Consider the following 16,269-nt stretch of genomic DNA (forward strand, 5'->3'; position numbering starts at 1 on the left):
GATTCAGGTGGTCTCTTCGTGTCCCCTGTTCTGGATCGAAGCTGATGTGTTAGCCAGTTACTGTGTGTTTAACCCAAGTTTGGTTGTTTGGATGATAGGAAAGGGGGGTGAAATTCTCAGTGGAATGTTACTTGTGGAGAGGCACCAATAATCCAATCCCTATTTTATGGTGTGCATCCAGTTATCCCTGTACCAGGACCAAGTTTGAACCCACGGGCCAGAGGTGATAGGACAGAGCTTGAACACACTGCAGCTGCCAGCTCTCCTGAAGCTCGGCCTTTCCCCTGCACCGAGTGCAGATGTGATCGGGAGCTGGTTCTCGTCCAGACGTTTGGCTGTTTTTTTTTCCCTCTCCCTTCTCCACAAGAGAGAGAACTGACCCTGACTCTTCATCTCTCTTTGTGGGGACACACTGTCCCATGAGCTGAGTCCTGGATCGTTGTTTAATAATCTTAGCCCTGTATATTTGCCCTCACAGCTGCACTTGCAAGGAAGCTACCCTCGACCTTGGAACGATCTGTAATTGCACTGGGAGGCGAAGAGGCCCGATAAATAGCACCAGGGTTGAGAAGATCCCGGCAGGATGTACCTCGCAGCCTATCAATAATGTTATCTAGTTATCGGATACTGGCACTTTCACGCACTCAATAGTTTAGGTGACTGTAATCGACTCATTGTTGACTAAGTTGGGCTGTTCATTCCTGACTGACTGTCACTTGGGCTGTTCACTGCTTACTAGTAGCTGCTTCTCTCTGTCAGGGTGTGTCTATTTTGTCTGTATTTGTCTTTTTTTTTGTCTGTCTCCCCTGCCTCCCCACCCTGGGCCATTTCTCTCTGCCTCTGGATCTGGCTTGGGCTGCAGGCTAGGATTGAGGAGGAGGAAATAAAGCAGAGGCAAGGCGAGACTGTCGATGTTATGGAACAGTTTGGTACATTATTCCTTTTTGGGGTTTGATCTGTTCCGAGCGGATGAGAAGGAAGTAGCCTGGATTGGTATTGTCCCTGATCTGCAGAAGTCTTTAGATTTGAATCTACCAGTACTGTGCACAGTTAAAGAAGGAGCCTTGTGTCAGGATGCAGAGTAAAGCTGCTTTTACATGGTTGCAGTTGTTAATTTGGATTGTGGGAGATGGAGATCCGTGAGTAGCTCCTGGTGCGGCTAAATCTGGCTTCCCTCATCCCAGTGGCAGAATTGATCCCCAAAAAAATAGGATCTGAGAGTCTGTGGCTGGGATAAAGAGAGTTCCCACGGGTGCTGGCCTTCTGGAATCCAAATGAAAATGGTGCCGATATAAAAGCAGCTTAAACCTTCCTTTGCATTGCTCCAGAAACCCAACTTAAGGAGAATGCTCCTCCCCCACAGCACCAGCGTGACATTTCTCCATTCCCCACATGACCCATCTGAGTGAGGTTACCAGGATTAGTGTCTTTGTGTTGTAGACTCGTGCCCAGTGGAGCTGGATGGAGGCTGCTCCATGTTTACTTCCTTCATGTTCTGGTAAAGGACAGCTGTAAACATGCTCCATCACCTGCTCCCTGAGGACTCGTTTTAAGCCTCAGAGAATTGTGAATGACGTCTGTTTCTGTGAACTGTTCAATTTTTTTTAAAAACTGAGTGATCGTGACATCATTGGGAGAATGGCTGAGAAGTGCTGTTGTACCCAACAGTGCGAGGGAGTAGAATTACCGTCCCTCTGAATCATCCCAAGTTAATGACCCTGTCGACTGGTATGAATCCAACCCTCTCACACCACCAAGCCTGGTGACTGTGCCAAGTCTGTCCTCCTGATTTGTGTTATTGAATTTCTTATTTAGGCAATAACATCTGTCTGTTCCTGTTAAAAGATCTTGTGAAGAAGAGCAGGGAGTTTTCCTGGTGTCCTGGCCAACATTCCTCCCTCAGCTGACATTGCCAGAAGCAGATTAACTGGTCTTTCATCTCACTGCTGTTAGTGGGATCTTGCTGTGTAGAAAATGGCAACATTGTTTCTTTACATAAGTCACTGCACTTTAAATTAATTCATTGGCTGTGAAGTACGCTAAGACATTACTGAAAGATATGCTAAGCCTGTAACAATGGTGAATCTTCAAGTTAATCAGAATTCTAAGTTGACACTTTTGTCTCTGGGCCCTTACTGTGAGCCTCAGTTTAACATATGTCAAGTTTTTGGACCAATGCTGAAATTGATGCGGACTCTTTGTGCCGCTAGATGTCACTGGTTCACATAAGAAATGTACTGTAGGAAGTAATTGAAGTGTTGATGAGGAGTGATTGTACTCCCAAAGGTATTGCTGACTGATATGATTTCACATTTAAAACAGGGTAAGGAATTCGATCTCGTGGCGCTGAAAGCTGTATGCGTGGGTTCACTGTTGAACTGATGCCAACTGACATTGCGAGAAATGGAAGCAATTTTGTGCATTAATATTTTTTTTGTAAGATTTGTAATCTCTTTGGAATTGGGCTCTGATGCCATCACCTCACGCGAGGTGTATGGAGCTCCATATCGTGGATATTTTTCAGGTTAATGTGGACTCTTCCTGTGATCCAAAGTGTGTGAAATCTTAGCTTGGTTTTGTACTTGCAGTTAACTAACACTTCTCTCCTCGTTAAACAGCAGTTGTCAATATTGTTTTCCGTGCACTCGTGCTGACGAGAGCATTCTAACGCTGTGCGCTTGCACACCTCACCAAGCAGCCAGGGGCCGTGTCAGGGGTGTGGGAGGGCTGCTTTATTATATTTGTGTTGGGTCTGATAAATCTGAGCTCTGGTCCTCAGAGGGGTAAGCCAGCGGGGGAAAATCGTCCAGCAGTTTTATGAAACTCAGATAATTTATGACTAATAGATTTCAGTGAAAATGAAACAATTGTGGGAATGCTCAGTAATTGGGTTCAGCTGAGCTGTGTCTGTGTTTTAAACTGGTTTCATCTTTGCTCCTTTTTTTTTTGTTTTTCTTTTAACAGAGACGGAAGCTGGATGCTGTATACTATTACATGCGGAGTCTGGCTGCCAGTAATCCAATTCTTACAGCTAGGGAGAGCTTGATGAGCCTCTTCGAAGAAACCAAGAGGAAGGTCAGTCTGTCGCTCAGTGCAGGGAGCAAGCTGGCAGAGTTTTATTTGTATGCGTGCGTGGGAGGTAGGAGGGAGAGAGCAAGTGAACGAGTTTGGCTTTTGCTAGTGTTTACTTAGTCATAAACAGACCTTGGTGGCAGTGCTGGAAGGCTCTGTGAGATCTCTGTGACTTGTCGAGAACAGAAAAACAAGTCGGATGGGCCGTGTGAAAATGACCATTCATGCCTTCTGCACTATTGTGATGGCAAGCTTGGCAAATGAACAAACTGGGATCAAAGCCTCACTCCTCTCTCGGAAAATAAACAGAATAAACTGTACTTAAACGCGTTGGAGAGGTTTAAAAGGCTGCACTCACTGCAGGTCAGATCGCAGGATTACACAGGGATATTTTTTACATTTTTTAAAAATGTAGTTTGATGACAACTTCTTAAAACTTAACCATGTTAAAAGGATGAAATCCAGATCTGCACCCCTCTGAATGCACTGCTGAATATTAGATTCCTGGTGAAATCTTTAACCCTTTCAGTGTTGACCATCCTCTGCAACTTTCACACTGCATACATGCAGTCCTTCTTATGTATAATATTTACCAAATTTCATTGTAGAAACACTGAACAAGAATGTTTTATGGAACAGAAAAAGGCAACAAGGCTCACCCCTTTCTCATAAATGAACCCCCACAAACCCACCTTCATGAAACACTCCCATGGCAGGTACAGTATGGGTTTGATACAGACTAAAGCTCCCTCTACACTGTCCCATCAAACACTCCCAGGGCAGGTACAGCACGGGTTAGATACAGAGTAAAGCTCCCTCTACACTGTCCCATCAAACACTCCCAGGGCAGGTACAGCACGGGTTAGATACAGAGTAAAGCTTCCTCTACACTGTCCCATCAAACACTCCCAGGGCAGGTACAGCACGGGTTAGAAACAGAGTAAAGCTCCCTCTACACTGTCCCATCAAACACTCCCAGGGCAGGTACAGGGTTAGATACAGAGTAAAGCTCCCTCTACACTGTCCCATCAAACACTCCCAGGGCAGGTACAGGGTTAGATACAGAGTAAAGCTCCCTCTACACTGTCCCATCAAACACTCCCAGGGCAGGTACAGGGTTAGATACAGAGTAAAGCTCCCTCTACACTGTCCCGTCAAACACTCCCAGGGCAGGTACAGGGTTAGATACAGAGTAAAGCTCCCTCTACACTGTCCCGTCAAACACTCCCAGGGCAGGTACAGGGTTAGATACAGAGTAAAGTTCCCTCTACACTGTCCCATCAAACACTCCCAGGGCAGGTACAGCGTGGGTTAGATGTACAGTAAAGCTCCCTCTACACTGTCCCATCAATGCCTCTGCCCCAAGGTCAAAACAGCATACTCTTCTGCTAAGACTGCGAATTAGTCTCGGAGAATTTTGGACCTGAATTGAGCTTGCCCTAAACTTATTTTGTGTCGGATCCTTACAGCCAACAGACACAGGAGCGTTTTATCCCTTCAGTTTGGGTTGAACGTGTACCAGGTTCCAGAGGTGAAAGTTCAATGTTGAACCCATTGCACCATTTAGTCTACAGTGGCTACTTTGTAAGTTGCTGTTCACTAAGTTTGGGTTGGAATGACTTTTTATCATTTTTACATGGAGTCGAGCTGGAAATTAAGTGTGTATTTGCCTGTGTGCAAGTACTGAGTTACCAGTTCAACAACTTGTATAAGCTTAAATTTGTACCATTCTTTGCTGGTGATGGATTTAAAACCCCAATTTTAGACCCTACCCCTGACTCCACGGTCATTAGATCGTGGTTCCTGACAAAACACGTGGTCCCTGGCCCTGCTGTATGGAAACTTTTGGCAGTTCTCCGTGACTTTCCCTTGCTCCTCTCCATTTAATGTACATCCGGCTTAAGGTGTGGGAACACGACTTTGAGAATTTGAGGTTTTCAGATGGACTGATTTTAAAATGAGCAAAGCCGCAGTCCTTTCGAAGAGGAAAGGTCTCTCCCACTTTAGGCCTGAACCACACGGCAGCTGCTGACTGGAGCTCAGGTCAGTAACCACTTAAACTCGCTGATGCCTCTACTCTGACGTTTGTGTTTCACACTGAGGATCTTCAAATATTCACATTAACAAAACCCATCCGTCAATTCCTTCAAAAAAGCCCCTGGCTCTCTGGACAGATATTTCCTGAGATTAACATAATCCACTCTGAGATTTCCTGGTGCATCTGAGTGCCATAAACACCAGTGTGTGTATATATACTAACTGCAAAAAATAGCAATTTAACTATTGGTTCAAACTGATTCAACAATCCTTCTCACGCATACACACACTTGCGTTCCCATGCAGCAGCCCTTGCTCCCTGGCTTGGTGGTGGCTTTGGATAATTGAGCTGTTTTGGTCGTCTTAGGGAGTTAATTGAGCCCAGTAAAGTCTGTGTTGGAATCCTTCATCTTCCTTTCTCTCTTTCCCTCTCCACAATCTCAGTGTCTGTGTGTGATTTAGTGGCTGGAGCGTGCTACGTTCCTGCTGTCTGGACACATTTAAGCAGGCAGAGCACACTATGCACCCGCTGTCTGTGCCGCGATCACGCCTCTTGGCCCGCTGTCTGTGCCGCGATCACGCCTCTTGGCCCGCTGTCTGTGCCGCGATCACGCCTCGTGGCCCGCTGTCTGTGCCGCGATCACGCCTCGTGGCCCGCTGTCTGTGCCGCGATCACGCCTCGTGGCCCGCTGTCTGTGCCGCGATCACGCCTCGTGGCCCGCTGTCTGTGCCGCGATCACGCCTCGTGGCCCGCTGTCTGTGCCGCGATCACGCCTCGTGGCCCGCTGTCTGTGCCGCGATCACGCCTCGTGGCCCGCTGTCTGTGCCGCGATCACGCCTCGTGGCCCGCTGTCTGTGCCGCGATCACGCCTCGTGGCCCGCTGTCTGTGCCGCGATCACGCCTCGTGGCCCGCTGTCTGTGCCGCGATCACGCCTCGTGGCCCGCTGTCTGTGCCGCGATCACGCCTCGTGGCCCGCTGTCTGTGCCGCGATCACGCCTCGTGGCCCGCTGTCTGTGCCGCGATCACGCCTCGTGGCCCGCTGTCTGTGCCGCGATGTGGATTGGAACTCCCACTGTGCTTCTGCTGTGCTGCTTCGTGGTTGGTGGATAGGGAGCACCATCACTGATCTTTGTGTTCAATGTTCGCATAGTAGTGCCACATGCTCTGCATCCAGCCGCACCGAGTTCAGTGGATGGGCAGTACTGCCACTCCCAGTGTGTCTGGCTGTGTTGAAGCTGTGAGACATTTAGTGAGGGGGACACTTGACTGGAAGAGGTGATGCTGGTGGAGCTGAGGGACATTGAGTGCCAGTAGTAATTTAGCCAGACTTCGGTCTGTGCCAGAAGGTGGAATTCTGTTATGTGTAACACTCTAAAATATAAATAGTGTTATAATTATATTTCCCATCACTGCAGTAGAGGAGTGAGTGTTTGAATGGTTGAACTAATGGTCCTTGGTGAAGCACTGGGTCTTTAAAGCTTACAGGTTGTGACAGTGTTTTGGATGCATTCCTATTACCCTTCTCAACAGGAGACTTCAAATGAACAAGGGACCAAAACCCAAAACCCAAACCCCTCTGTTATGAAACATCCTTGGGATGAAATCTTAAGTCAGCACTCAAAGTTTAAATGTCCCGTTCCATAGAATATGATACTGCACGTCTACACTTTGTCATATTTAGGGATTACCCCTCTCCTCACTTTCTAGCTTGGATAATAAATAGGCCAGGCCTCTGCTTCAATTCTCAGAGAGAGGGAGTGAAAGTAATTGAAATTCCTTCCCCTTCGTACTCACCTCGTCGATGCAGCGTCTGGTAGCGGTCAACTCTGTGCTTAATCATATTTCTCCTGTTCCGTGCCTCTGGTGCTCCGTTTGGAGGAGCCCCTCCCCCACCTGTGTCCCAAGGCGGTGGGTTGTAGTTGGGGGGGGGGGGGGGGGTGGGGGGGGGTCGGCAGCAGCAATCTCAGTTTTGATGGGCTGGAGGAATGATCCAGTCCCTAACTCATCAAACAGTCTGCCTCACGTGGGACCAAGCAAGCTCTATGGAAAATGGAATGTCAGAGGCGACGAACATCAGGATGGAATCGTGCCGGCGCAGTGTCTAGCCAGGACCCGACACGTGGAGGCAGTCCAGGTCTTGAATCCTTGTTGCCGAGGACTGGGAGATGAGTAAAGCCAGTGCTGCAGGAACAGTTCTTAATTTGATCTCCAGGGTTCAACAAAACTATTTTGGAATGCCTTCCTCTTTTATGTATTGGCATGGGGTACCCCAGTGGAGAGTGGTGGGCTGGCAATGGGTGATCATGCAGATGGCATCTTGTTAATACTTGGTTATTAAGACATGTTAAAACTGCAAGGTTTCACTTTTACTCCTTTGAGTGGGTTTCTCAATGCAGGAACATCCTGCTGACGAGCATCTTTTCCACGATGTACAATCTGGTTGTCGTGTAGGCCATGGGTGGAAGGGTGCTGGTGGAAAGCTGCTTGAAGATACAGCATCCTATGTAGTTCTCGATGAGGGCGTGCAGTGGGAAGCAGTGACGTTATCAGAGCTAATGCTGATGTGATAGGTATTAGGCATCAGCTGCAAATTTGTTTTGTTTATGGAGGTGACCAAAGTAGATGGAGTGGGAAATGGAGATATTCCGCAGGTGTGTGCCAAGGCCAACTGTATGTTGGCATTGGACCACTGTTAATGAGCACTGGTCAGTGGAAGGGCAGCTAAAATTAGGTATGAGTGCTGACAAGGTGTCAGCCATAGTTCTGAGGTAGCATTCTAACCTCAATATAGATAAATGTGAAGTGGTGCATTTTGGTAGAACTTGGGGGCATAGTGGCAGGATAAGGGGTCGGCCATTTAAGACTGAGATGAGACATTTCTTCCCTCAGAGGGTTGTGAATCTTTGGAATTCTCTATCCCAGAGGGCTGTGGATGCTGAGTCATTGAATATATTCAAGGCTGAGATCGATAGATTTCTGGACTCTAGGGGAATCAAGGGATATGGGGATCAGGCGGGATAGTGGAGTTGAGGTCGAAGATCAGCCATGAATAAGGAGGCCACATACTGCTTGGATAATAAGAGTCTAAATGGGATAGAGGAGCAAAGGGATTGCGGAATAGAGATACACAAATCACTAAGAGTAGTGACTCTGGTTAATAAGGCCATAAAAAAGGCAAATCAAGCACTAGGGTTCATTACTAGAGGGATGGAATTGAAAAACAAAGAAGTTATGTTAAACATGTATAGAAGCTTGATTTAGACCACATTCTGAGTACTGTGCACAGTTCTGGTCTCCATATTATGGAAAGGATATAGATGCATTGGAGAGTGTACAAAAAAGATTCACAAGGATGATACAAGAACTGAGAGGATATACTTATCTGGATATAGAGGTGCAAGAACCATAGAGTAGTGATAATGGGGGACTTCAACTATTCTTATATGGACTGGGATAGCAATGGCGTAAAGGGCAAGGAGGGGAAGGAATTTCTGAAGTGCGTTCAGGAGAACTTTCTTGATTAGTATGTTTCTGGCCCAACGAGGAAGGGGGCATTGCTGGATCTGGTTCTGGGGAATGAGGTGGAGCGAGTGTCAGTGGGGTAACATATAGGAAACAGTGATCACAGTATCATAAGGTTTAGAATAGCTGTGGAAAAGGACAAGGAGCAATCTAGACTAAAAATACCTAATTGGAGGAGGGCCAATTTCAGTGGGATGAGAACGGATCTGGCCCGGGTAAATTGGAATCAAGGATTGGCAGGCAACATTAAACGAACAGTGGTCGGTCTTTAAAGAGGAGATGCTTCAGGTACAGTCTAGGTACATTCCCACGAGGGGGAAAGGTAGGGCAACTAAAGCCAGAGCTCCCTGGATGACGAAAGAGAGAGTGAGTAAGATGAAGAAGAAAAAGGGGGCCCATGACAGATGTCACGTTGATAACACAAGTGAGAACCAGGCAGAATATAGAAAGTACAGAGCGGAAGTGAAAAAGGAAATAAGAGGGGCAAAGAGAGAGTATGAGAATAGACTGGTGACCAACGTAAAAGGGAATCCAAAAGTCTTCTATAGGCATATAAATAGTAAACGGGTAGTAAGAGGAGGGGTGGGGCCGATTAGGGACCAAAAAGGAGATCTGCTATTGGAGGCAGAGGGCATGGCTGAGGTACTAAATGAGTACTTTGCATCTGTCTTTACCAAGGAAGATGATCCTGCCAGAGTCACAGTTAAAGAAGAGGTATTTGAGATACTGGATGGGCTAAAAATTGATAGAGAAGGTACTAGAAAGGCTAGCTGTACTTAAAGTAGATATGTAACCCAGTCCAGATGGGAGGCATCCTAAGTTGCTGAGGGGAGTAAGGGTGGAAATTGCAGAGGTGCTAGCTACAGGGTGGTGGATTGGGGGGACACACGGCAGATGAAATTTAACGCAGAGAAATGCGAAGTGATACATTTTGGCAGGAAGAATGAGGAGAGGCAATATAAACTAAATGGTACAATTCTAAAGGGGGTGGAGGAACAGAGAGACCTGGGGGTATATCGCACAAATCTTTGAAGGTGGCAGGGCAGGTTGAGAAAGCGGTTAAAAAAGCATACGGGATCCTGGACTTTATAAATCGAGGCATAGAGTACAAAAGCAAGGAAGTTATGTTGAACCTTTATAAAACACTGGTTCGGCCACAACTGGAGTATTGTGTCCAATCCTGGGCACCGCACTTTGGGAAGGATGTAAAAGCCATAGGAAGGGCGCAGAAGAGATTTACTAGAATGGTTCCAGGGACGAGGGACTCTAGTCACGTGGATAGACTGGAGAAGCTGGGATTGCTCTCCTTAGAGCAGAGAAGGTTGAGAGGAGATTTGAAAGAAGTGTTCAAAATCATGAAGGGTTTAGACAAAGTAAATAAAGAGAAACTGTTCCCATTGGCGGAAGAGTCGCGAACCAGAGGATACAAATTTAAGGTGATTGGCAAAAGAACCAAAGGCGACATGAGGAAAAACTTTTTTACGCAGTGAGTTATTGTGATCTGGAATGTACTGCCTGAAAGGGTGGTGGAAGAAGATTCAATTGTGGCTTTCAAGAGGGAATTAGACAAATACTTAAAGGGAAAAAATTTGCAGGGCTACGGGGAAAGAGTGGAGGAATGTGACAAACTGGATTGCTCGATGGGCTGAGTGGCGGCCTCCTAGGCTGTGACCATTCCAGGATTCTAAAGGCTGAACAGAGAAGAGAAGGCTGAGGGGTGACATGATAGAGGTCTTTAAGATAATGAAAGGATCTGATAGGATAGATGTAGAGAAAATGTTTCCACTTGTGGGGGAGACCAATACTAGAAGTCCTAAATATAAAATAGATGTCAATAAATCCAATAGGGAATTCAGGAGAAACTTCTTTACCCAGAGAGTGGTTAGAATGTGGAATTCACGATCACAAGGAGTAGTTGAGGCAAATAGCGTAAATGCATTTAAGGGGAAGTTAGATAAACACATGAGGGAGAAAGGTATAGGAAAGAAAGAAAGACTTGCATTTCTATAGCTCCTTTCACGACCTCAGGACATCCCAAAGCGCTTTGCAGCCAATGAAGTACTTTTTGAAGTGTAGTCACTGTTGAATGTAGGAAACGTGGCAGCCAATTTGCGCACAGCAAGATCCCGCAAACAGCAATGTGATAATGACCAGATAATCTGTGATGTTGGTTGAGGGATAAATATTAGCCAGGACACCGGGGAGAGATCTCCTGCTCTTCTTTGAAATAATGGCGGTGGGAACTTTTGCGTCCCACCGAGGGGGCAGCCTCAGTTTAATGTCTCATCCGAAAGACGGCACCTCCGACAGTGCAGCACTCCCTCAGTACTGCACTGGAGTTTCAGCCTGGATTATGTGCTCCGGTCTCTGGAGTGGGACTTGAACCTATGACCTCTGACTCAGAGGTGAGAGTGCTACCCACTGAGCCACGGCTGATGCTGATAGTGTTAGATGAAGTAATTGTAAACAATTTTACAACACCAAGTTATAGTCCAGCAATTTTATTTTAAATTCACAAGCTTTCGGAGGCTACCTCCTTCCTCAGGTGAACGATGTGGAAAAAAAAGATGAAGTAGGGAGGGAGGAGGTATAAACGCCGGTACAGACCAGTTAGGCTGAATGGCCTGTGCTGTAGTTTTGATGTAACTCGCTGTAATCTCTGAGTCAGAAGGTTGTAGGTTCATTCCAGAGACTTGAGCGCAAAATCTAGGCTGGCACTCCAGTGCAGTACTGAGGGAGTGCTGCACTGTTGGCGGTGCTGCCTTTCGGATGAGATGTTAAACTGAGGCCCTGTCTGCCCTCTCAGGTGGATGTAAAAGATCTCTCAGAACTATTTGAAGAGGAGCAGGGGAATTCTCTCGGTGTCCTGGCCAACATTTATCCCTCAACCAACATGATCTGGTCATATATTTAATTGTTGGACCTTACTCTGTGCAAATTGGATGCTGCTTCTCCTACATTACAACAGTGCATTCACTTCAAAAGTACTTCATTGACTGTGAAGCACTTTGGGACATCTCGAGGATGTGAAAGGTGCTATATAAATGCTTGCTCTCTCAAGTTTGCTGCCAAGTTTGTTTGTCACCTTAATGACCACGCATCTTGTGCAAGAAACCCCTCGCTTCATGGAGTATTTGTGTTTCTTTTTCAGGCTGAGCAGGCTGAGTTCAAGAGGCAGCAAGAATCTGACCTCAGCCCTGGCCCCAGAGGCAAGGGCAGGAAACAGACTTTTAGGCAGGTCGGAGAAGACACCAGCAGGGTGGAGGTTTGGATCCATGCCAGCCACCCTCACTCCTCCCAGGGTAGTGAATCAGGCAGGGAAGATGGAGCTTCAGAGCAGGATGAGGATCTTGGAAATCTCTCTCCTAGTGACGTAAGTACATTGATGGAGTCATCTCTGTATAATGGATATCATGGTGGGGTTCAATGGGAAATAACCAGTTGGCTACCAAGCCAAAATGAATGGTAGTCCCAGTAACCACATTTTGTAATTATTGTTGCTACTTGTTTATAAGACTGACATTGGCCATCTGACCACTGGATTTTATGTCAGAATAATGCGTTTTGTGGCTCTTGCTATATTTCCCATTCTAAATTTTGGAGCTTGTACCCATTCTTGTTTTGCTTTGTTTTCTTTCCACTCTCTTCCTTGGTTAATGGGAGTTCCTTGAGTGTCATTACCTCACCTAATTAGCCTGGGCAGCAAATGTCGGCAGGTTATTCGACTGGGAGTAGCATAGCAGCTGATCTTGATCTGTCCTCACATGGTGTCTTCAACAGCAAACAACATTTGAATTAGAGGCATTATTTTCTGAGTGTTTTGGGAAGTTGGTTAGTGTACAAGTGTTTTCTTCAGAAACGAACAGTGCACCCTAAATACAACTGGTTTACAAAATCTAAAATTTGCCTTTACTGCAAAATAGACAATGCCTGCAGTTATCTTGCATGCAGAGACTGTGACTGTAATGCAATGTAACAATTGCACCTCATTGATAAAAATGATCATTTATTCTGATTGCGTCATGTACATAACAGCAAAGTCACTCGATGCCATTTGTTTCCCCTCTGCTGAAGGATTTCCACCTTTCCCACGCCTGTAAGAGGAAAGAAAAGCAAACTTCAAACAAGCCAAATATTAAAACCAAATCCCAATAAAAGCAGAGTCCATGTCTGGCATCAATAGACGACTACATGTTGAAGTGTTTTGTACACGTAAATTTCTATTTTATTTCCTCCACTTGTGGGGTTGACATGCTCGCCTCACTCTAAGAATAAAAAACATATGAGACATTTTAATTTCACGTCTGCTCTGCAGAATGTCTGCACTTCTTTGCCCCTTCACCTTCAATCATTCAATTATTCATTAAGTAGTTAAAAGGTTTGGTTTATGTACTGTACAAGTTAGTGCCACTAAAAGATGCTATTTAAATGCTATATTCTGTTTAGTGCTGCAATAATTGAGCAGCACAAATATCACACTGCCACTCGAGCGAGACCTGAGATTAAACCGGGGTTGGGGGCTGTGGAAGAGAGTAAGAAGGCTGGCACTTGTACAAGTCCATTCTCCACACCCCAGAGATTTGGTTTAAATTTTGATCGTGCTGGCATTAACGCTACACTTATAAACTTTCAGATTGCTTCACAAACTTTATTTTTCTAACTCTGCTTTCCCTCCCACTATTCTCAGACTAAAGAGGCAGGTGACCAGCTCTCGTGGAACTGGGCAGCAGTGCTGCAGCCCAGGTGTTTGTCTAAAGAGGACCAGTCTCCACTGATTCACTTTCCTCTCCTTTTTGTGTATTAATTTTCCCCTCCCTGTCTGTCAGGTGCTGTGCTGTGTGGGGAGTTGTAGTTTACCTGGATACAAGCATGCTGCGCCACTGGGCTGTATGTTTGTACTAAAAAAAAAAGCTTAAAATGGACAATCGGTGATGCTGTGTGCCCTTCAGGTACCAGTTAGACACCTCAGATATAGGTGTACTGCCAGTGATGCAAAAATGGCAGTGTAACTACTGATTTGCATTCCAGATTTGCGTGTTGAGACCCCCTGGAGGAGACAGTCTCTTGGAATTGACACCACACTCCAGTTGGATTCAAGCCTATTTTGAAATGTGTTTGGTGTATCACCTCCGCACTCTATTAATTTATAGATAGCGATGTATCTTGAGAGTCCAGGCCCTCCAGCCTGAGCCCTCAAAAGGTATGACAATTGATGACTGGGAGTGCAGCTGTGCCCCATGTAAATATACTTGGGCAGAGCTGCATAGTGTGAAGAAGGTACTGCCAGGCAGAATCACTGCGTAGACTCCGACTTTTAGTTACGGTGTAAGGGCTGCCTTTATTAACACAAAAAGGCACTTTCACCAACTCCCTTAGAGCGCTCGTGTCCTGGAGAGCACCTCAACCGTTAGCAATTCTGCCACACTGAATTTTGTTCTTTTTGGTTTGTAACTCTTTGCTGTTACGGGACATGAGAGAAGATGCCTGAGGTGAGAATGACCGCCTACATCTTGTTTGTTTTTGGATATCTCAACTCTATGTTCTTAGAACAAGCTGGCCACGTTACGTTTATTTTTGGTGAGGAAATGTTGTTGCAGTCCTCGGAACGATTGAGAAGATGCCGCTTGCTAATGACCAGCAACTGGTGTCTTGCGTAGCAACTAACAAAGACTTTCTATTTCTGGACATTGCACATCGCTGCAGACACACTGCGGCGTGTGACCGATTGCTGTCTTAATTGTGCAGGCATGCTGCGGTGTGTAACCGCTTGCTTGCTCACACTGCAGACACACTGCGGTGTGTAACCGCTCGCTCATACTACTGACGCACTGCGGTGTGTAACCGCTCGCCCGCTCATACTACTGACACACTGCGGTGTGTAACCGCCTGCTCATACTACTGACACACTGCGGTGTGTAACCGCTCGCTCGTACTACTGACACACTGCGGTGTGTAACCGCTCGCTCGCTCATACTGCAGACACACTGCGGTGTGCCGCTGACTGAACGTAAGCTCTCGTGCGTCTCTGGACGGATATGAGCACCTAGCCTGCAGAGGATTCTTCCACTCGCACCCTGCAGCTGGTTTGCAAATTGCTGTTAGATGTTCAGAAAACATTTACAATTGAACCCTTTCTGACATTAAATGCTTTACCTCTGATAATGTGCATACTTAGAGCCTAGGGTTGGTGTGGTCCTGTGGCATGTTATTGTACCCACAGTGGCGTAGCGGGCATGCAATGCTTGCTCCACACATGGAGTTTCTGTTCTCCTCTTGGGCTGACAGTGATTGTATTAGCAGGTTATATCTAGACCACTTTCACGTGCCTTTCACTAGAGGAGGCCTGGGAGCCTATTGTGGAGAGGAAAAAGGAAAGAAGAGATTGAAGAAATAATATATTAGAAATACTATTTGAACAGTTAGCACTGAGGTGAACAATCCTTAGCTATGAACCTTTTAAAGGGTTCATTTTATTTAGCTCATTTCACTGTATAAATAGAAGATATACATTGGCTGCTGTCTCTAGCAACCCTGGTTACCCTGTTTTCTTTTTGAGCTGCAGGTTAGAATTATGTGGTTTGGGTGGTTTATATGTAGAATAACAAATATCCAGGAGTGATTTAGAGGCTGGAATCTAATCGAGGGGCTCGGGGGGTTTATATGTAGAATGACATACCTGGGAGTGAATTACAGGCTGGAATCTAATTGAGGGATTTGGGTGGTTTATATATAGAATAACAGATACCCAGGAGTGAGGTAAATGCTGGCATCTAATTGAGAGCAGCATCTGATAGTTATCTGATCAATGACCGTTTTCTGAACTCTGGTTAGAAATGGGCTCCAGCTTTTGGTTTTAATATATGGCATACTGTTTATGTTTTATGTGGAGATTGCAATCAGTTTTTGGCTCCATTTCCTTGGCAGCAGGAGTGGTCAGGGCGTCTGTCGACTGTCTTGGGGAGGTCCATGTTTTTGTGTGACGTTCACTCGGCAGCTTAAACCTGTTGTAAAGACCCCACCTCACTTGGCCCTGTCCTGTGAATGCCATCTGACTTAGCATTGTGATCCACCATGGCTATGGAAGATTAAAGCTGAATCTAAGTAACTCCGGCTGTGGTAACCCTCTGGCTCCTCGCCTGAGTGGCCATTCGTAGTGCGAACCAGGATAGCTAATGTCAGTAAGTTGTTGGGACATGGGAGGAATCAAAGCTGAGCCTGATTGTGTCCTCACCTGATGTCCACTCGCACTGTCCAGCAGGTGACCAGGAGCTGGAACACTGGCTCGTTTTCTGCTCCTTAACCTAGTGGCGCTGAAACCAACTGTAGCCCTTACTGGGAGAAGTTAGAACAGAGAATGAATCAGGGTCCATTCTGGTCTGAGTGGCTCAGTTTCGCAGGTGACTTTACGAACTGGAATCGGGGGAATTGTAACAGATTGTAAAACAGCATCATTGCATGGGCGAACACTGAGGGGTTAAAAACACTGAATCCACATCGCAGGGCTTCTGACAGCACCAGTGCCTAAACAAAAATGTTATTTATTTAGAGGCTATGAAGAAATGCTCCAAGGTTTCATGTTTTTCTTAATCAGTTAACCCTTAGAGCAGCGAAGGTTAAGGGGAGATTTAATAGAGGT

General features: G+C 46.1%; 1 protein-coding gene across 1 annotated transcript; it reads left to right on the forward strand.

The window, feature by feature from the left end:
* Positions 1 to 2,969: 2,969 nt before the first annotated feature.
* Positions 2,970 to 12,795, forward strand: LOC137309692 (telomerase-binding protein EST1A-like). Its single transcript, XM_067977761.1, has 3 exons — positions 2,970 to 3,075; positions 11,785 to 12,006; positions 12,708 to 12,795. Exons 1-3 carry the CDS (start codon positions 2,995 to 2,997, stop codon positions 12,786 to 12,788), a joined length of 384 nt encoding a protein of 127 aa, XP_067833862.1. The 5' UTR covers positions 2,970 to 2,994; the 3' UTR covers positions 12,789 to 12,795.
* Positions 12,796 to 16,269: the final 3,474 nt, after the last annotated feature.

The sequence above is a fragment of the Heptranchias perlo genome, unplaced genomic scaffold (assembly GCF_035084215.1).
Source record: "Heptranchias perlo isolate sHepPer1 unplaced genomic scaffold, sHepPer1.hap1 HAP1_SCAFFOLD_1772, whole genome shotgun sequence".
Lineage (NCBI taxonomy): Eukaryota > Metazoa > Chordata > Chondrichthyes > Hexanchiformes > Hexanchidae > Heptranchias > Heptranchias perlo.

Coding starts and splice junctions, on each gene's coding strand:
- LOC137309692 (XM_067977761.1), top strand. CDS start 2,995: ATGCGGAGTCTGGCTGCCAGTAATCCAATTCTTACAGCTAGGGAGAGC. Junction 3,076..11,784: donor TCGAAGAAACCAAGAGGAAG/GTCAGTCTGTCG, acceptor TTTCTTTTTCAG/GCTGAGCAGGCTGAGTTCAA. Junction 12,007..12,707: donor GAAATCTCTCTCCTAGTGAC/GTAAGTACATTG, acceptor CCTCTGCTGAAG/GATTTCCACCTTTCCCACGC.